General features: G+C 45.2%; 3 protein-coding genes across 3 annotated transcripts; all 3 read left to right on the forward strand.

The window, feature by feature from the left end:
- Positions 1-1,533, forward strand: GL218_00235 (uncharacterized protein; the record flags this gene model as incomplete). The annotated part of the gene is made up of 2 exons (XM_033576647.1): positions 1-228; positions 436-1,533. 2 exons carry the CDS (start codon positions 1-3, stop codon positions 1,531-1,533), a joined length of 1,326 nt encoding a protein of 441 aa, XP_033441715.1.
- An 8,160-nt stretch (positions 1,534-9,693) lies between these two features.
- Positions 9,694-13,360, forward strand: GL218_00236 (Ras guanine nucleotide exchange factor A; the record flags this gene model as incomplete). Its single annotated transcript, XM_033576648.1, has 2 exons — positions 9,694-10,239; positions 10,298-13,360. 2 exons carry the CDS (start codon positions 9,694-9,696, stop codon positions 13,358-13,360), a joined length of 3,609 nt encoding a protein of 1,202 aa, XP_033441714.1.
- Positions 13,361-18,085: 4,725 nt separating this feature from the next.
- GL218_00237 (uncharacterized protein) lies at positions 18,086-19,723 on the forward strand (the record flags this gene model as incomplete). The annotated part of the gene is made up of 3 exons (XM_033576649.1): positions 18,086-19,302; positions 19,364-19,505; positions 19,565-19,723. 3 exons carry the CDS (start codon positions 18,086-18,088, stop codon positions 19,721-19,723), a joined length of 1,518 nt encoding a protein of 505 aa, XP_033441713.1.
- Positions 19,724-20,865: the final 1,142 nt, after the last annotated feature.

Raw genomic sequence — 20,865 nt, forward strand, 5'->3', positions numbered from 1 at the left:
ATGAAGCGCTCAACCACGAGTCTTGCCGTCCCAGTCGGTGCATTGGCCCTGCTAATCAGCGATGTATTGGCAGCCAGTAGCGGCGAGTTTAGCGTCCTTAGCATGAACGTCGCAGGCTTGCCAGATTTCCTTAATAACAACGAGGTCCCCGGAGACAAGACCACCAACTCGGGGTTGATAGGCACTAAGTTAGCGCAGTACGATTATGATATAATTCACGTACAAGAGGTACGTACGATATTTCGTCTCCCCCCTTGGTTCAATATGTATCGACGATTCGTAAGAGTTTGGCAAATGGTCAAGTTTTGAAACTGTCTGTTCCATCCCCCTGCGCTGTTCTCCCTTTTCATTGAAACAGAGGCCTGAGGGTAAAGGGGCTGCGACATATACGCTGCATGATAGACAAGAAGGATCTAAGCTAAACGTAAGACCCAGGACTTCAACTATCACGCCTACATCTACGATGCGGACACGCACCCGTACCGTACGGCTACTTCGGGTGGTGTGCCCTTCGGCTCCGGACTCAACACCTTATCGAACTTCGACTGGGTTGACTATGAGCGCGTCAAATGGGAAACCTGCAGCATTGGGTCAGGCGACTGTTTGACCCCTAAAGGTTTTACCTTTATGCGTGCCGCCATCGACGATGGTGTTTACGTCGACGTATACAACCTACACACAGACGCGGGTAGCGAGAGCGGCGATATAACAGCACGTGCCGCCAATCTCAAGCAGGTAGCTGACGCCATCGATGCCCGTAGTTCTGGCAACGCTGTGCTTGTATACGGCGACACCAATAGCCGCTACACGCGGACGGGTGACGGTATCCGCATCTTCTCGGAGCAGAACGGACTCACGGACCCTTGGGTTGAACTTGTGCATGATGGCACCATTCCGAACGTCGAAACCATTTGCGAAAATCCAAGCACCACTAACGAATGCGAGACAGTCGACAAAGTCTTTTACCGCGGGAGCGCGCTTCTCGATCTGAGCGCTACGTACTGGAATTATGAGAGTACCAAGTTCCTACAGTCCAACGGCAGTATCCTATCAGACCATAACCCTATCACTGTGAATTTTACCTGGTCAGCGGGATCAAGTCTGCAACAATCTGGATTTTGGGGTGGCCCGCACGGTACTTGGTTTAGTGATGTAACATCGCTGTCGGGAAAGACGTCACCAAAGGTTAGCACGCTCACCTTCCGGGGCGGGGAGAGGTTAGATAACGTTGGCCTAACGTTAGCTGATGGCACGACGTTTACGCACGGAGGCGATGGTGGCAATGTTGCGACCTTAACGCTTAATGCCAATGAACACTGGACTAGCGCTCAGTTGTGCCAAGGCCAGAAGAGCGATCAGACGCGCAACTTCTACATAAAGGCGACAACGAGTGCAGGCCGGACTTTAGAGGCCGGAAAGTCTACTTCGGCTTGCTCGACGTTCACGGCGCCGGATGGGTGGGGCATTGTCGGCTTCTTAGGCCAGTGCGGTGATGAGATAGATCAGTTGGCGTTCGTGTATGCGCCGCAGTAGGTCGAAGTCATTTTACCGGAGTCGTAACCTTAAAAGACATTTAATCGTAATAATACACCGCTATATTTCCATGGTACCACTAGTAAATGTACGAGGTAAGGGAAAGGGGTTAAACTGTCGTCTATTTGCCGAACTGATCTAGACTATTCGGCTATGTAGAGCATGCATCATGTTGTTGTAGTAGCCTGAATAGTAGCATCTATACTACATCTAAGCCGTATCTTTTACATCTTGGAGTTTCTAACGCTAATGAGAGAGGATCGACATTGCAGATGTACTTGCTATGGAGAAACAGATGGCTAGCTGGCTAGGTCCTAGTTGCGGAGGGGGGTTGCAGAGTATGCGGCCACTTCGTTTCCGTTTTTCTTTCTTCGGCGCACAAATGCTGAATGGCCAAATATGGATTAAATTAGGATTCCCTCGTGGCTACTCGTGTACCTGCGTTGCTCGCGTGGCTCCCGGGGTTAAATAAGTACGTAAGTCTTGTAGTGCAACATGGTATATGACGAGATTGAGTGGTTTCTGAACCAGCTCAATACTAACGGTAGATATGCAATCTACTGTAGTAGATATGCAATCTACTGTATATACCCCTTTCTCGCTAAGAAGGAGCTTGGAGCTTCACTGTATTACTTCATATCGGTGTAGGCAATCACGAAGTGCCGGAAAGGCTTACATAGCGTGCAGCATAAGTCTGTGGCTCTTGTTAGTAGGCGTCTCGACTCTATCCGGGGCGCCGATATGAGAACCAAAGAGAAGACTAATATGTAATATTTGTATCCGGTATCATGTCTCGTTTCATTACATAAAAGACGAGACCAACGTATGCTCGCAACCGTGCTCGTGTTCATGCGTTGCCCGGACTGAGATCAGATCCGAGCTTTGCTGGAGCACCCATGGAGCGATCATCCCCTCCGGCCTTTTAAGTAAGTTGCCGCTTTTTTTGGAACCGCATTTGCAAGATCTAACTTAATCTGATTTATCATACGCGGTTCCATTGATGTTGTGTAAATGGATGGCTGAACGCTTGGGACGGCAGCTCCCCGAGATGGTCCTTGGCGGGCGTCGGGGCGTAAAGAATTGAATATTGGGCGGATCGAACGGATATCAAAGATGGATAAAAAAGGTGAGCAAAGACCAACAGTTCTTCTAAATTTCTAATCGCCTAGGCAACCTCACCGGTGCCCCCCCGAACTTCATATTACGTACTTAATATAGTGCGTAAGCAGTTTAACAAGACGCCGTTGACACTAGGACCATTAGATCAAGCCATAGCTCGTAACTAAAAGACGGAAACCCGCCTCGTGCCGTCGCCTCGTTTTGCTTTTGAGGACCCCACACCGTAATTGTTCAGGGCTGAGAGAGCCTTTGTATTCCCTGAAAACTCGCGTGGCGTTGCGCCGCGTGAATGGCAACGGATTTCATTGGTAGTGCCCTGATGCAGTAGCTGCTGCTGTTGGCTCCATTAGAAAACCAAGACAATTCTAGACCTAGGATCATGATCAAAGCGGTAACTCAAAACTGACCGGGTTTGCACTTTTTAACACTAGCGACAAATTTTGGACAGGCGGGAGGCTCGTGGCTTACACACCGGAAGCTCATCCGATGGGAACCAATTTAGATTAGAGTCTTGAAAGGCTAGATGGGATACCCCGAATTCTGAATAGCCTACACCCTAATGAGTCTGAAGTTAAAGATGGGACGGCTGAGTAAATATTGTATAGGTGGGAAATGAGGTTACTTTGGAAATATTGTATTAACGTTATCGTTAACGGGTTGTAAAAATTGAGGCGTGTGATAAACACGTTTTACTGAGACATCGTGTTGCATAGAAATATCGTATGCAAAGTGATGCTGCCTTCTAGACCTCTGTTGGGTCTAGAATCATAAAACGGCCGGGTGCATTTTAGGTACTGCCTATCGTCATATACAGAAGGTCAACGGTCGATATGATGTATATGCCAAGATAAAATTATCTGATGTAAGTCTTGGAGAACTGGCCGCATTTGGTAAAGGGATGGATCCGAGAGTCCGGTCAGTCCCAACATGCATGAGCTCCTTTGAAATTTAGCGACCTCGATGGCATAAAAAATAAAAATAAAAATAAAAATAAAAACCGAGGAGATAAGAGTACGGGATTAAAACCCATTCTAAAATTTTATGAAAGTTGGCAAAATATCTGAACCAAGACACTGGAAATTTCAGGGGTATACATCAACGACCCCCCGCAAATAAATTAATCGAATGAAAGCTTTCCGCGACAGTTAGATCTGAAGAGCGTCATTCTTTTAAAGAGCGGTTCATGCGCAAGCTATCTTCTAGGGCTTAACATTGTCACTTTGGAGATCGTTATGTTTTGCATATACCATTGACCTGAGATCTGAGTTGTAACAAGACCACAGATTGACCTAGCTCAAGTCGACATTGCGGGGGGCACCGCAGCCATTGGCATTGTCAATAATCAGTAGCAGTACTCGAGTCATCTAAAAGCTTGAGCCTGTAATAGGCCAAAGAGCAATTTTAGTAGACAACTAGAAAGTCTTGAAAAGGAAATAGCAAGTTATCACCGTAAGGCCATACCGAGGGCCAAGTCCAAAAGGGATAAAAGTAGTAAGCAAGCTAAGGTAATTAGCTTATGACGATGCGGACCCTCAAGGATATACCCTGATCTTCGAATTGGCGTCTGGAATTTTTTTCTTCGTTCTAGCATCCTTCCGTCGCTACCTGAATATGTACCCCAGTAGGACGGCACCATGTATGTATGATGCGAGATTACTGAGATGTATAGATCGTGAGCTAGGTAGCTATAGATAGTTTCAGGTAAATGGGCGCGGAGATTCTGAGGGTTTTTTTTTTTCTTTTCTTAGGAACTAGAGGCTCGAGCTTCTCGAGAAGAAGCTAGGGGTATCGATCAGTTGGGTATCAACAGATGAACGCACAGACATGTCGAGGCCGTTACCTAGGTAGGTATGTACTGCGTAATACGTAGGTAATACGTACCTAAATGACGAATCGAAAGCGTCTTGTTCGAGATCCCTATCCTCAAAATACTGCAAAGTTCGCCTTGTTTCTTCAATGCCATAGTAACTAGCATAAGAGCTATTATACGTCTTCACTACCCTAACGCTGAATATAGCCTTTAGCAACCTTCCGTAAATCTAGAAGCTCAGTTCTGGAAGCGGAGTTTACAGCATGGGGCTTCTCAATCTTAATCCGTACAAGTTATTGGATCGATCCCTGGGATTGTACTGGCACGACATCGGCGTCACCTAATACATAAGCTACCTAGATACCTTTTACCTAGGTAAGGAATCGGAGAATACGTATGCGCATATGATGCCGGAATGAAGAGTATCTGGAGGAAGTGCTTTTCTACTTTGGGATGAATGGTATTTGCTTCCTAGTTTAAAGCGATATTGGAGTCTGCTGGGGCGTAAGTACCTATGTAATGTGACGTTGTTGCCGTTCACTACTGGATACACAGGTAAATACATACACGAAGCGCGTGTCTTAGTATTCTGTGCAGAACAACTTACGTGCGAGGTTAAGATTCGTGACGACACCAGGGCTTCTCGGCTCTACTCCCCAGATTGGTATCTAAACAAGGAAATGAGATGGCCGCTCGTAATCACAATTTAATTCCTTCGGCACCCACGTTCTCACATGGTAATGTGGCCAATGCTTTAAAGTCTTGGCTGGAGCCTTTTTTTGGTTCCTGCATCCATACGATCCAACGGGCTCGTGTGACTACTGCAAACTCCGCAGCGTGGCTTGACGCCAAGCAGAGAAGTCCTATGCCTGTTATTCGCCGGGGCTGACTACTTGCAACCACGGGGGTATCATTTTGACGGTATCTACATTGGACACGACCTTCTTTGCGGACTGGAAGTTATAGCCGGTAGGAGTTTTTTTTTTGTTTTTTTTTTTTCTCTTGGCATAGATAGGTCTCGGTCGGCTCACTTATTAGGTATGCTTCCGGTTGAGACATAAGACGACTTCAAATTTGCGACGTAGACGTAGATACGAGCTTGGATAATTAGCACCACCATCGTCAATTGAACCTGTCTTTAGATTTTGACTGTAACATGTAGTAGCACATATCGTAATACGATTGCTAGTTCTCTGACCTTAGACTTAAGGGATATCGAACTCGGAAGTAGGTGAGCCGAGTAAATCGGCCGGGTTTTTTGCATAATCTATTCTTGTCGAAGATCCGGAAGAACAGACATTTTTGGCGATTTCCAAGCTTGGTCAGCGCGGGAACAATGGTAAAAGCTTGTATGAAAACTACAAGCTTTGCGGGTTTATGCTGTATGATGTTGTATGTAGGACCCTGACGTCGTTAGGAGGAATCCCGGAACTGTGACATGCGTTGCCGTCCCTTGCGGTCGACAGTACCAATCCCTGATGGATACGGTATGGATTCCCTGGTGCCGGACATGCTTTACATGGTGTGGCTCGCGTGGCATTGCGAAGACGACACTGCCTATTCGTAAGGTAGCCAGTCAATTGCGTGGTACCTATGTAGTGTTAATTGTTTAAAGCAATAGTTTTGTAGCTGAACGCAGTCAAGTACTATGAATTCGCCAATACAATTGGGTCGTGTCAGAAGCAGCTGGATACCTATGTATATCGCGATATGTCGAAGTTATCGAGGTGATAGTGCCGCAGCAAGATGAGGCATATGGGACCGTCGTTCGGAGAGGGTGGTGATAATGCAAGCCACCCGAGGCTCATAGCTAATTAGAAGGCTCGCAAAAATCTGGTGGCTAAGGCGGTCAGGGCCTAGGTAGCCATACAGAGTATGGTTCGTAAGTCAGACTTCGGAGCAAGTTACCTCTATCGTGACCGTCGGAAACCTATCAAGGAGCTCATTGGTAAAGTGTATAATCGACGTATACGAAACTCATGTCGCGTATGTCCGGGAGCGATGCTATTGAACAGTTTATTGTATTTTCGAGGCTGACCACCTGTGCTTGAACTTCAATGGTCGCGTGGGGAGAAACGGGAAGGGTAGTAGAATGTAAAGTGACACAACATGGATTGGTTTGGTTTTCTATTGGTGTAGCAGCTATATGTAGATATCCAGTAAATGGTTTGATTGTTGATGTACGATTATTGGAGATAGTCGTACTCGGGAGTAGTGTTGCGTGACTTACATACATACCTTAATACAACACGATGATTTCTTTTATTTTACGAATACATAATTCGTGTTTGTAAAGTACTTAGATACCTAAGGGTCATGTAAACAGCTAACACGATTATTCGATACGACCATTTATATACACGATCTGTGTTGAACCTGGTACTGTATAGAAATAATCCTCAATAGACAAATGTTTTCATAGACGATAATACAAAATGCATGAAAACGGTGTTATGCTATTAATACCTGTAAGAAGTGCAATATGTATATACAAACCATCTCTAAAAAAAATCGCCGTTCCATTCCTGATTCCTACCGCGGAAACCGGACAAGCAGCATTCTCACCTAAGATTCTATTTTCCCGCGGACTAGCTCCAAGTGGTTCACCGGGATCGACCATCTCGATACTCTACAAAGGTCGGTACGATCCGCTATGTTGATTACAACATAAAATGGCCCAAATTTCTTGCCTGCGTGGTACACTAACGCAAAACCCCCCGACTCCATACATACGCACATACATAGATCTGAAGCCATCTGAAGCTATCATCAATCCCAGTGCCATTATTACAATATACGTGGAACCTGCGCCAACTATACCTGATAATTGGATATTAGACGCTGGAAAATATAACCAACAAGCCTAATAGTTTATTGATCATTAACCCTTCCGAAAACATTACATTGCATGACCAATGGTAGTTTAAATAAGCCTTATAACGTGTCATGTACCTTTACGAACGTCTAGATCGCGATAATCAATAGTCTAAGCCCATCCAACGCCTTTCTCCATATTCCCCATAGGCTCTCTACCTATTGGCCACGTCCTAACGAATCTTCTTCAAGATCTATAGTAGCTGAGTCGTGTTCCTCCTAGGCGAGGCACGCCTTTTCGTACGCCCCGAAGGTCCTATAGAAGCTACCTTAGGTATGTATCAATATGTGCGTTTAGGTTTGAATACTGCATCGTATAATGGCCTGCGGATGGTGTTGAGATGGTTGTCTGCTAATATTGCCGCTTGGCGCCAGACGAAAGAATACGCGAATAGGAGATCAGAGCTGCAACTGCAATCACTATCAAGCGGCTAGAGTCTTTAGGAATGGGTCTTGAGGTCGGCGAACAGAGCTTTGGATTATTATAAGAATTATAAGATGCACCTGTTCAACTTTGTAACCGGCTTTAAGCCGATAATCGTCTCTCGTACCTACCCCGTGAGTTTACAGTATGCTTGACTGTACGGAATATTGCATGTATCTACAGAAGGTGCATACCGCATTATCTGGTCGAGTACCTGTGTATCTGTACCTAAGGAAGCCCTGGAGACCCTGTAAGATATCCCTGTACGACATAAGAGGTACCCACTGCACCTAACCCATGCCGGGTGTCAAATTAGTAGCCTTCCTAACCAAAAGCTCTAGCAGAACCCACCAATAGGTAGTGACACAGGATCCACTGAAGCTTGTCAGTCAAGGTCGCAGTTCCCGAACATACCCCTGGTTGCCCTCCTTAGGTACCCCCCCCTTGGAGATACGTACATATTCCCGGCTCGTAGGTCCATCATGCCTAATAAAAATGTTGCCGAGTCTTTGTTAGGCATAGCTGCATGGGGGGTTGCAACGGGCAGGTCCAATAACGTGGATAATTAAGATAATAGTTGCTATGTAGTAGGACGTGCAGGAGCGCATTGGTATCTGTTTTTCTCGTGCATCTCCCCAACCTATCTTGCCGCATCTGCATCTGCGTTTTGTCCTACCATCTCCTTCATCCACTTACACAAAGCTCAGTTTGACTTTGTAGGTCGAGTATTTGCAGCTGCACAGGACGCAACCTAAGTGATCAGACGGGTCTGAGTACAATACGACGCTTTCACCCTCCCCCATACTTATCCGTCTATCTTTCACATTTTCATTTGATGTGTTAATTCCCTAAGCGCTCGCGATACTAGTCGGCCACGAATATCCATCCCCAATATTTCTCACCATTCTCGGACTTGGTTATGGACTCGGAATAAGTTTGGGATTAAAGGAAAGCTTGCAATTGATAGGACGATCAACTCGAGAGTAAAAGTGTCGACACGGTATTGGACTTACCCGCGAACTGGTGGAACCATTTTCGGCAATCACAGTTATTGACATCGACTATCTCAATCATCTCATTACCTTTCGAGAAACTTGGATTAACGCACAATAACGCCCCTCTTCTGTTGGGTATACTGATTGAGGATTGAAGATTGTGGAAAGGTGAATTTTCATTTTTTATTTTATTTCTTTTGTGCTTTTCCTGAATATTTTTATGCGAGCTTTCTCTGAGGGAAGGGAATCGAGAATATTGGTTTTGCGATTCCCGGGTTGGTGCATCAAAACCCACGAGGTACGCATACGGGCATAGTTCTCTTCCGATTTCCTATCGCGCATGGTAAGACGGAAAAAACGATCTTCTTTACTGCCTGATATGGTATGCTACCTGTCAAATAGAAAGAGTCGTCATGAGCAATTGGGTCTGAGACTTTGCGTCAAGCACATACCCTAGAATTGTTTAAGCTAAGCTACCTCCTAGGTAGACAGCTTCAACATTCCTATCTTGGACCCCTCCTGTCTAGAAACCTGATAATATTTTATTTTTTCACTTTATCTCCCTTCATTCCATCAAATTCTCAATTTTTCTCCTTTGCAGCAATCGCAAACAACAAATGGTCGCGTACTAACAAACTTTCTGTTTCACCCACAGGTTCTTCTGGTTATTCTACAACGCCTCTTCAACTTGAACACCTAGTGTTCTCGCAATAACCTCACATCGAACTTTCTAGAATCGCCTATTTCAGACACAGTTATTTATGGTATCAGAAAGTTTTCGAGTCTCGAGACTCTCAGAGAAGAATTAAGACGTGGTGCACGTCCGCTAGAGCACCTACGTCGTGAGGAGTCTGGGTATCTCCTCTAACTACTAGCTGTTGCGAAAGTAACAGCAAACTTGGTCCCATGGTTTTCTATAGCGCAGTTTTACAGCAATCATGATGCTGGATGACCAACCTATGCGAGCGAGCCTGCAAGTGGCTCCGCTCGCAATCAACAAGAACCGCTATGATGAAGCAGCAGTGAACCCGCAGGAAGGTGAACCAACAGCATCCACACATCCATACTCTCACTCCCAAATAACTCCGCCTTCGACTCCTAATGATTCGCAGGAGGAGCTAGTTCCCCAACCCACACCATCAAACCCCATCTTTCATAACTTCCTCCGAGCCTTTTATCCGTTCCATCCCACCTATGCTATGTCAGACTCAACCGTTACACTACCCTTGAACGAGGGCGACGTGGTCTTAGTCCACTCTATTCATACTAATGGGTGGGCCGATGGCACATTATTGATATCCGGTGCGAGGGGATGGTTACCAACAAACTACTGCGAAGCGTACGACCCCGAGGAGATGAGGAATTTACTCAATGCGTTGTTGAATTTCTGGGACTTGCTAAGGAGTACAGCGACGAACGATCGGGACATCTTTAGCAACCAGGAATTTATGAAAGGCATTATTGCAGGCGTACGCTATCTATTGGTAAGCTAACAGATTTGTGTGGAATTGTTCTGGTTACAAGTAGCTAATCGTGTCCCAGGAACACACACACTGTTTGACTCGGGAGTCAGCTACAATACAGAGGAGCGAAATCTTACGGCGTGGTAGAAAGTCGTTGTTATCCGAGCTATCATGTTTAGTAAAAATCGCCAAGCGACTCCAAGAAACATTAAAAAGTTTACCGCAATATATCGACGATGTAAACGACATCATTGATGAGATGATCCTAAAGGCATTCAAGATCGTCGTCAAAGGCGTTCGATTTCTGGATTTGATTGAAGACGATAGACGGCTACGCGCACCTGCAGTAACAGTAATGGCAACCGTTGTCGAGGAGTCATTCGTGCCACCAACGCCACCTTTGGAGTCTACGGAGTTTGAGAGCGACCGGAGAGACGAAGCTGCATCTTCCCGAACAGCTGTCGATGCAGTGACCACTAAAGGATTGGCACCACCGGCAGCCGACGACGCACAAACAACTGGATCCACCAACAAACGATTATCATCTAGTGTTTACTCGTCTGCTAATGTAGCAAGTAATCGGATGTCTCAACTCAGTTCGTTACACGGGAATCGATTATCGGCTACTATATCACACAGAGTGTCTCTAGCCGGTCCTTCTCCATTATCGCATCCCCAAAATCTTGTTTCAGAGCGGCTTAATTCCTGCCATGATACATTTTTATCGTATCTTGGATCTTTCATTGGCCGATTGCACGTCCAATCTCAATCACGACCGGAACTCGCCCTCGCTATTAAGCATTCAGTTATCTCAGGCGGAGTGCTTTTCTCAGTAGTAGATGCGATATGCGATCACAACATATCCGTTTCGGACACGCTGGGACAGTCGCGTGTAGCCATGTACGATCGTATCAGAGATTTGGTCTACCTTGCCCGCGAGATTCTGGGTAACCGGGGACCTGACGGTGAGGACGTTATTATGCCACAAGATAACAGTCGGCTTCTCTCAGCCGCTACTGGGTGCGTCAAGGCAGCTGGCGAATGTGTGGCAAAAACTAAATGGGTTTTGGAAAGAATAGGCGATTTCGAATTCGAAGTCGAGAATGGAAACCTGGGCATTGACCTGGGTGTTTTTGAAGCCGTATCCGAGAGCCAGCCGCGAACGCCAACCGAATCAACAATTTCGGAAACCAAAACACCTGAGTCGTCATCTAGGACTAATCGTTCGACTCAATTATCGATTGACAAGCCACTCCCTGAGGTCCCTGTTGAAAACACGCAAGGGCGAGAGACTCCCGAGCAAATCTCCTCGCCTGCATCAAGGCCGCAGTCGATGATTGCAGATGATAGAGCATCGAGCATGGCGTCTTCTGTCTCCTCTATTCGACCTTCACCCCCGGCTTTACCAAGGCTTACGACCGCTATTCCGCCAAATGAGCCGTATAGCCCTACGACAGAAAATTCTCAAGACGTCGAGTATCATAATTCTTTCCGATCTGATACAGGCACTGCTTCCAGTTCTGGAAGTAACAACACGTATCTAAGCCGTGATTCGGAATCGAGCATGGTGTCCGATATTTCCACGCGTGCTACTACACCTGATATTACACTCGTACCAAAGGCTCAACCGTCCTTGTCAGACTTAAGTACAGCAGGCAGTTCCAGCATAAGCGAGGAAGTCGAGGAGCTTGAGTCGAAATTATTAGAGAAAACATTTGCCCACGAACTAATGTTCAACAAGGAGGGACAAATTACTGGTGGCTCGCTTGCTGCCTTAGTCGAGCGTCTTACAACCCATGAGGCGACGCCTGACGCCATGTTTGTATCCACCTTCTACCTCACCTTCCGGCTCTTCTGCACGCCTAGCAAGCTGGTGGAAGCACTCATCGAACGGTTCGATTACGTGGGCGAAAATCCCAACGCAGCAGGTCCTGTAAGATTACGTATTTGCAATGTCTTGAAGGGGTGGCTGGAATCGCACTGGCGCGATTCTGTTGATCATGAAGCATTGCCGCTCATCCAGAATTTTGCAGAGTTTAAACTTGGGTCACTTCCTTCTCCAGGTGCGGGTAGACGAATCATGGAACTCTCGCAGCGGGTTTCGTCCACAGATGGTTCGCTGGTACCACGTCTAGTGTCCTCTATGGGGAAGACGAGCACCTCCACCTCTCAATACGTCCCTATCGACACACCGATGCCCAACCCTAGTATATCTAAAAGCCAACAGAATCTACTCAATAACTGGAAGTCGGGAGGCAGCTGCCCCTCGTTTCTTGATTTTGAACCTCTCGAAATTGCTCGCCAGTTAACTCTCAAACAAATGAGCATCTTCTGCTCCATCTTGCCAGAAGAGCTACTGGGTTCTCAATGGATGAAGAAGAATGGTGCATCCTCGCCTAACGTAAAGGCGATGTCGAGCTTCTCCACCGACTTGTCGAATCTCGTAGCGGACACTATTCTTCAATACCCAGAAGTTAAGAAGCGTGCCGTGGTCATCAAACAGTGGATCAAGATCGCCCATCAATGCCTAGAACTCAATAACTACGACGGTCTCATGGCTATTGTTTGCAGTTTGAATAACTCTATTATCAGTCGCTTGAGAAAGACTTGGGACCTTGTGAGCCCAAAGCGACGCGAAATGTTAAAAACTATGCAAGCTATTGTTGAACCATCAAACAACAATAAGGTGCTTCGAGCTCGTCTTCAGGGCCATGTCCCTCCATGCCTCCCGTTTCTTGGCATGTTTTTAACCGATCTTACCTTTGTCGATATTGGTAACCCTGCTACAAAACAACTTCCTGGCTCAGGCCCAAATGAGAACGGCTTAACAGTTATCAATTTTGATAAACATACCCGAACCGCGAAGATCATCGGCGAGCTACAACGATTCCAGATTCCCTATAAGCTAACAGAGGTTCCGGACATGCAGGAATGGATTCAAGCGCAAGTTACTCGTGTGAAAGAGACTGACCAGGGTAATGTCCAAGTCAGCTACTACCGAAAGAGTTTACTACTTGAACCCCGAGAAACCTTTTTGAGAACCCCAACTGATGGTTCAACCACTACACCAGCAGGTCAAAGGGCAGATCTGTTTGGTTGGATTTCGAGAGATCGCCACAATAACGCGACGGTTTCTACATAATGACGCCTACTCGTAACATTGGCCATCATTACCGCCGCCTACCCTCACTCGTTACTACTTTTCCCTGAACTTTTTTCTTTTTTTATTATCTCATCCATTGATACCCCCTGTCGTTTCTTGTTTTACCATGGAGCCCAATTATGAAGCATTTGGGATATATCATGTCAGGTACTGGCGTTTACAGGCAGGGGAACAAGGGATAGTCCTATAACTTTTATTATTGGCACATATATTGCCCGGTCGCATACCCATCAACCGACCACCGATCCTCAAGGACTTGGCCCATGAGTTGACACTCAATTGTTCATCTGCAATCATTTGGAAAAATGGTGGATGGAGTTTGGTATACATTCGATCAGCATTCACAGGACGGGGAAAAGCATTTGGGCATTAACATGGATGTTATGCGTGATCAGGATATTAAGGGATGACACGATATTTCCAACGCCCATCAGTTACACGAAGGAGGAAAACTTATTGTATAAGATACAGGTACTTGATATGAAGTGTGAAAGTATGTACTACCGTAGCTTTCTACGCTCGGAAGATAATCATATTGGTCAACGTATACGAATGCTGTCTGCTGTGAATTTGCTTTGAATCTGCTTAAAGATGGAACCTGAAGCCAGCTATAAGATTTGGTTATGTATCGAATCCTCAACTTAATATAGCACCGCGCATTTTAGCCGCGCAAGCCTCGTCAAATCTGTAGCTCATCACTAATCAAACTCATTGATTCATTTGTCTAGCCTTATATCAGTGCTGTTTATAACTTACCCGCTCTTGTCGTAGTGTATAATGAGTTATCTTAAATATTCTGGTGTACTGCCTGGTACTAGACAAGGCCTAACGAGACGGCTCCTACATACCTCACAGTCAGCAGCTCCTCTTCCCTTTTTTCTACACTAAGGCACTGATCAGACATAATACGTACAAGGTTTTTCTCGGCCACTTCAATCAACCCGTAAAACGCAATTGACTGTAACAGCTACTAGGTAGTGTCGAGTAATCTATACTCTCATTCAATTCCTGACCAACTTATCATCAGGCCTGGACCATAAGCAGCCTATTTATCGATATACCTTTTTATACCTATGGCTTAACTAGATATCATTAAAATAAGCAGTAGTTAACGTATTGTTGGTCTCTTATAAAGACTATTATGTACTACAATTTCGAGCTCGATAGGCATGTGCAGGTTCTAATAGCTACTCTCAATGCTATACTGGTACTCCCCACTGTTTCCATGACTCAGTGAGGTTTTCAGGCGAGGTTGTGAAAGCTTCATATTTTAGTTTGAAGCTATGAATCCCGTGTTTGTTCATATATGATCTTATTCTTTGAACTAAAGTCATGAGAAGTACCTAGTTCGGCACCTACATAACCTATCTCCAAGAAAAAAATATCACTCACTACCGGTAACTTGACCTACGAAATGAGTGCTAATTATTGTTAGGATTCAAGATGAGACATTTCCAAGGATGAAATACCTCCGGTGCGTTGGTTTAGAGTTCGTTGCGCAACACCCAGGCTGTTTCGATGCCTTCTAAGTCTACCTATCACTATCTAGGAAGTTCACCTCTCTACATACTAACATTTGAGATTCGACCGGACTGTAAGACCAACCATAAGGTCAAGTATAGCTCGATTCAGAAAGTAGGTTATGTTTGTGTATCTTGCAGTTTGTTCTGTTGGCGATAGAACCTCATGAATCACGAACTACTCAACTTAAAACCAAACTAATTTCGATCTTATCATATTCAAGATTAGCTCGCGCAAGTCGTCAAGCGATTTTGCCAACGTAATAACTTTAATAGGACACCGCTTGGAAGTTGTGTTCAATTTGATTGCACTGGGGAAGATTGGTTCTGAATTGATATTTAATTTGCGGGTTTCTACTTCATTTGTTCGCGCCCTGGCGGTGAACTGCCTAGTTGAGCGTATGTTGGTTTTATCTAGGCATCCTTGTCGTGTTGATACCGCTCCTTCACACGGGATCAATAAACAATGACTATCTAAGCAAGGCGCCGGCGGCACAGTTATATGCTTCGGTGTGCGCTCATATAGCTATGACATGAGTGTTGCGCTTAATAGGTTTCACATAAAGTAGACATTCATCAAAACCTAATAGATTTTCTACATATAATATATTACTAGGATAGATGGTAGAGTAGAAATGAAGTTAAAGTCAGAAATATGGTATATATCCACGTGGTTTTGAAAAGTTGGCTCACTAGGGCTGATATTTCAACCCTTGGCATCGTATTTGATGGGTCTGGGTATACCGCCAGATATGGATGGTACGATGTTAATTATAGTAATGAACTACTAACATTGAACGCCTGGGTACGGAGTATCTTTCTCTTCCAACATTTGGCTAAAATAGGCGTACGGACATGGTATTTCTGAATGCCATCCTTGCATATGAAATTTGAATTTGAATTTGAATTTAGTTTGTTCCTTTTCTAATTTCTTTCATCCCCGCGTTTCTAATACTGCTACGGAGCTTCGTTACTAACATTTGAATATTTCTTTCGCGTCTTGTCTAGGTACCTAACATCTCTGACATCTAGACAGGAATAACCTAAAAAAGAAGAACTGCTGCGACTACGCAAAGCATCGTTCTAGAACGACGGACGTATGACCATGGTTTAATGTTGCTGACCTGCTGAATTATCCAATGTAACCTCGCGCGCCCGGATGGCTATGTCGTACAAGAAAGCCGTTACTTACCTAGTACCTAACTTGTCTCTAAATCTTCTGTGCCACATGTGAAGCGCAATTGCAAAATCGGGGTCGCACGTAGGAGCAACACCTCCACTGATATGAATTGTGGTCGTGTTTAAGAGTATAGTTTAGATTGATTGGGGTATAGTTAAAAATTGCCTTAGCTGAAGATCTCGATATGAGGTTCACTTGTTTGTTCGGTATTGTTATCTTCTGTAACATTACCCAGAGAGTTGGGACAGGATGATATGCATCGTAGCAGCAGTCAGCCAACCGCTTAGGACACCAATCGAGATAAGACAATTAGGTAGTTTTCGGATAATGGCATTATCATTTTCTAGTGGTGTCCTCGGCCTTACAGAAGCTGTATGTCTCTTGTGAAAGTCGGTTGGTAGTGTCTCTCTTCCCGTTTGTACGAAAGACAAAGCCAAATTTTGGGCAACGTTACATATCACAAGAAGTAAAATGGCTACTGGCTGACGAATAGGGGTTTTATCTTAGGCGGTATCCTTTAGGTGCTCAGGTTTAATTGAAATCCTGCTCTCCAAGAGGTAGGTACATAGGTATATACCTAAGACATACACAAATGTACAACTTCCTTCCCCGGAGAACGCTACGCCACCTGGCCAATGATGGCCATCCAATGATCATTCGTAGCGGGCATGTCTCGTGACTTGGGGCTTTTTACGTCCAATTAGAGCTGGACTGTGATCTCCATATTCGGCCCGCTGCTATCTTCTTATCGGCTATCTTATTAGTATGTCCTCCATGTCTTTGTCTTTTACAAATGTTTTCTTTTTAAGAGGATCGGGGAAGATGGTCTAGACAAACGCAATTCATGTAAGGGTCTTGCCTAAGGGTCTTCCCGCAAATTGAGAAGATGGGAAAATATCCTAGAACTTAATTGGACTTTACGAAGCCAACAACATTCTATTTCTAGAGGCAACAGAGGCAACAGAGGCAACAGAGGCAATTGAAGATAACACGACATTCCTACCCAGCAACACGAAGTATGAAACAAAATATCGTACGAATTCAGCGGTAGGTACCTAGATAAGCTTAGCTCTCTAGCGCGTTATTTGAAGGTTGAGGGAACGGAACTCGCGAAGGATTGCCTGCAGTCTGACCACTTAGTCAAACCACAAACAACTTAGCGTCTTTGGTGCCCCAAAATCCCCAGAACTTTAAGAGCACTAAGGTTATTAGTGGAGTGACATCGTTGACACTTCAATGCTGTTCGTCTTGTCTTGTGTGACATATGTATAGCTCCTAAATATATACATACGAGGGGTAATCGGGCTGGACGTGTCACGTAACCATCATTCCGAGCAACATTCACGAGCTATAACGAGTTTTCGGGGCTGAGGATTTATTCGGGGTTGAAAGTTGAAAGTTGGTGTTACCATACCCTACCGTAACTTATCCGACCGTATTCCGTTCCCCATTCCCCAAATCCGCCAACCGTGACTGGTACCATCCGATCAGCACTAGGTTAGGTAGGTGCAGGTACCTACATTTTTCCAACACTTCAAAGTTCTTTCGCTTACATTCCCGCATGCATGCATAATAGTGGAAGTATTCCACACGTGCCGCATATCGTATTAATCTAACATCGCCTTATCTTACTAGGGTGGATACCTTATACAGACATGTACCCCAGTACCTATCTATTCTAATACCAATATTTATTTCGCTATATTGTCTGCGCCCTTTCCGCTTCAGCGTAGCTCTTACTTTTTCCCATCTTCTGCCAGCTTAACGGTCAATATAATTTAGCCGCCACGGCGAGTAATATTTTTCAAAGGTATGTTTATACGTTGCGCTTACATGTCATGATATATGATTCATTTAGTCCCCCCCCCCTTATTGTGCTTTACTTCAAGTACTAGTTAGCGTTAGTGATCATTATAATAAGCTAACACTAGATGTTTACAGGTCTATATTAGAGAGCTTTCTTCGAATCGCTAGAGGAAACTGACCAATCGACCAATTCTAAAAATGGCAGACGCGAAAGAGCCGGCGGTCGACGCCGATACACAGGCCGTTCGAAGATCCCACTCGGATCTTGCCACAAGTACGCACGGCCCCGAGGCGCGTCCTGATAATTGGATGTATCGAGGTTTTCGGATCGGCGGCAAGGAATTCTGGTATGCGTCACCAAAGATCCAGCTTCTCATGGTGGCTTTCGTCTGCTTCATGTGCCCTGGAATGTACAATGCGCTCCAAGGTCTAGGTGGTGGTGGACAGGTTGATCCGACTGTACAAGATCACGCATCCACCGCTCTTTACTCCGTTTTCGCCGTCGTCGCTTTCTTTTCCGGCTCCATCGCGAACAAACTCGGTGTAAAGATTACTTTGACTATCGGTGGTGTTGGTTACTGCATTTACTCTTCCAGTTTGTTGTGCTACAGCCATACCGGCAATGTTGGCTTCGTCGTCTTCTCCGGTGCTCTTTTGGGTCTTTGCGCCGGTTTGCTCTGGACTGCGCAAGGAACTATCATGATGGCTTATCCTCCCGAGGAGTCTAAAGGCCGCTACATTAGTTGGTTTTGGATCATCTTCAACCTCGGCGCCGTTATTGGTAGCTTGATTCCTCTCGGACAGAACGTCAGCAATGACACCGGTACCGTCACGGATGGCACGTATATTGGCTTCATTGTTCTCATGTTCGTCGGAGCGTGTCTTACCACCCTCTTGGTGAATGGAGACAAGGTTATCCGTGATGATGGTTCCAAAGTTATCTTGATGAAGAACCCCACTTGGCAGAGCGAGTTCATCGGACTCTGGGAATGTATCTCCCTTAGCCCTTGGGTCGTTGCTCTATTCCCCATGTTCTTCGCTTCCAACATCTTCTACACATACCAGCAGAACGTTCTCAATCTTGCCTATTTTGACACTCGTGCGCGCTCACTGAATAACCTTCTTTACTGGCTCGCCCAGATTTTTGGCGCCGTTATTGTCGGATACGCTCTTGATATCAAATCAATTCGGCGGTCAATGCGTGCCAAGATCTCATTCGTTGCGCTTTTCTCCCTCACCTTTGTCATCTGGGGTGGTGGCTGGGCGTGGCAAGAGTACCAGCTTGACCGAGCGGCGTCTGGGAAAGTAGTCGATGATCAGAAAATCGACTGGACGGACAACAACTTTCTTGCACCTATGTTCCTTTACATATTCTACGGCGTGTATGATTCCGTATGGCAAACAAGCATCTACTGGTATGTCCTTGAAATTCAAAATGAGCTAAGCAAATATCATGTCAGTCTAACACAGTCTTAGGTACATGGGCGCTCTCTCAAACTCTGGCCGAAAGACTGCCAACATGGCTGGATTTTACAAGGGTCTTCAATCCGCTGGTGCGGCCATTTTCTGGCGGTTGGATGGCATCCACACAGAATATAACACTATCTTCGCTGCTACCGTGAGTTTACTTCCTCCTTTCCCATGCAGGTATGAATTCGTAACTGACAATTGAAACAGTGGGGTGTATGTGCCGGATCTCTCCTAATTGCCGCCCCAATCATCTTCACGAGAATCAAGGACACTACCGAGCTCGATGAGGACCTTAAATTTAGTGACGAGACAGTGGGTGATGTGGCACCAACCGTAGTTCCCGAAGAGAAGCGCACCGAAGTTTAAACAGTGATTTCTTTGATATACTTTGTTTTAATCGTTAGAAACACTAGGAGCGAGTGTTTATGGTTGTGGTAGAACCGTGAATTGAGCAGCCGAAGGTTTGAGGTGGTTGGAATAACCTACCTGTGTTGACGCATGATGATGAATATAATACCTACTAACTAAATTCATTCATACGCATATAAATATACCCGATGATACAGTTAGGTATCATCAGATCCGAAACTCTTCAATTAACATTGTTATTAAAACTTGATAACGGGAACACGTATAGTACTTTGCTAGATCCTATCTGTTGTAGATAAAGCTAAAGCAATGCAACTGGAGTGGTTGAAGGTGCTCTTCAAACCCTTTACTTTAAATCCTTAAGCATATCCACTTCAAGTAGGATAAATGCTAGGCTCCTCCTTATGTCACCTCCGATAACCCGATATCTCCGGATCTAGTCCAGGTCCCAGTTATTACCCCGGTATGAGATTGATCGATCTTGTTCATCTCTACTATGAAGGGGCATGCTACCCATCATCAGGGTGGGTTCGATGCGTACCTAATTACTGAATTAATGCTATGTTAGCTAAATTGGCAAGAGGGGTATTGAAAGGTTTCACCATATATGTATTTAACGTTCCTTATTCCTCTCCTCAAGCTAAGCTACAAAGTGCAATGCTACGTTACTGCTAGATCTACGTCCTTAACGGTAGCATCTTTACCCAGGTTCATAAGTATATCACGGGTCAAGCGACTAGAAGGATTAGAGAGTCTTACTTATAATGATATACTTATCCTATGCTCATACATCTTTCGTGGGTGAACAAAAAGTTATGGTTTTTTATCTTAGTAAACTCAGACCATAACCATCGAAGATGTCTCTCACAGTTAGAAGGAACTTGAGTTTACTGAGATAGCCAGGGAAATGGAAATTTGGATGAGATAAGTATTGGTTCTGCTCCCGTTGCGATCTCTGGGACGAGGGCGTTCATAGAGGGAATACCCGGTCTATATCTACTGTATGCAAAAGGGGAGAAGAATCGCAATAATCTCCAGATTATGTCTTGCTTCTTGAAAGAGATGACGAGTACTTATGGCCGCGGGGAAGATGGCCTTAATAGGGTAGTTATAACCTTAATGATTCCAGAATAGGGATA

This window comes from Daldinia childiae, assembly GCF_008694065.1.
Source record: "Daldinia childiae strain JS-1345 chromosome Unknown Scaffold1, whole genome shotgun sequence".
Lineage (NCBI taxonomy): Eukaryota > Fungi > Ascomycota > Sordariomycetes > Xylariales > Hypoxylaceae > Daldinia > Daldinia childiae.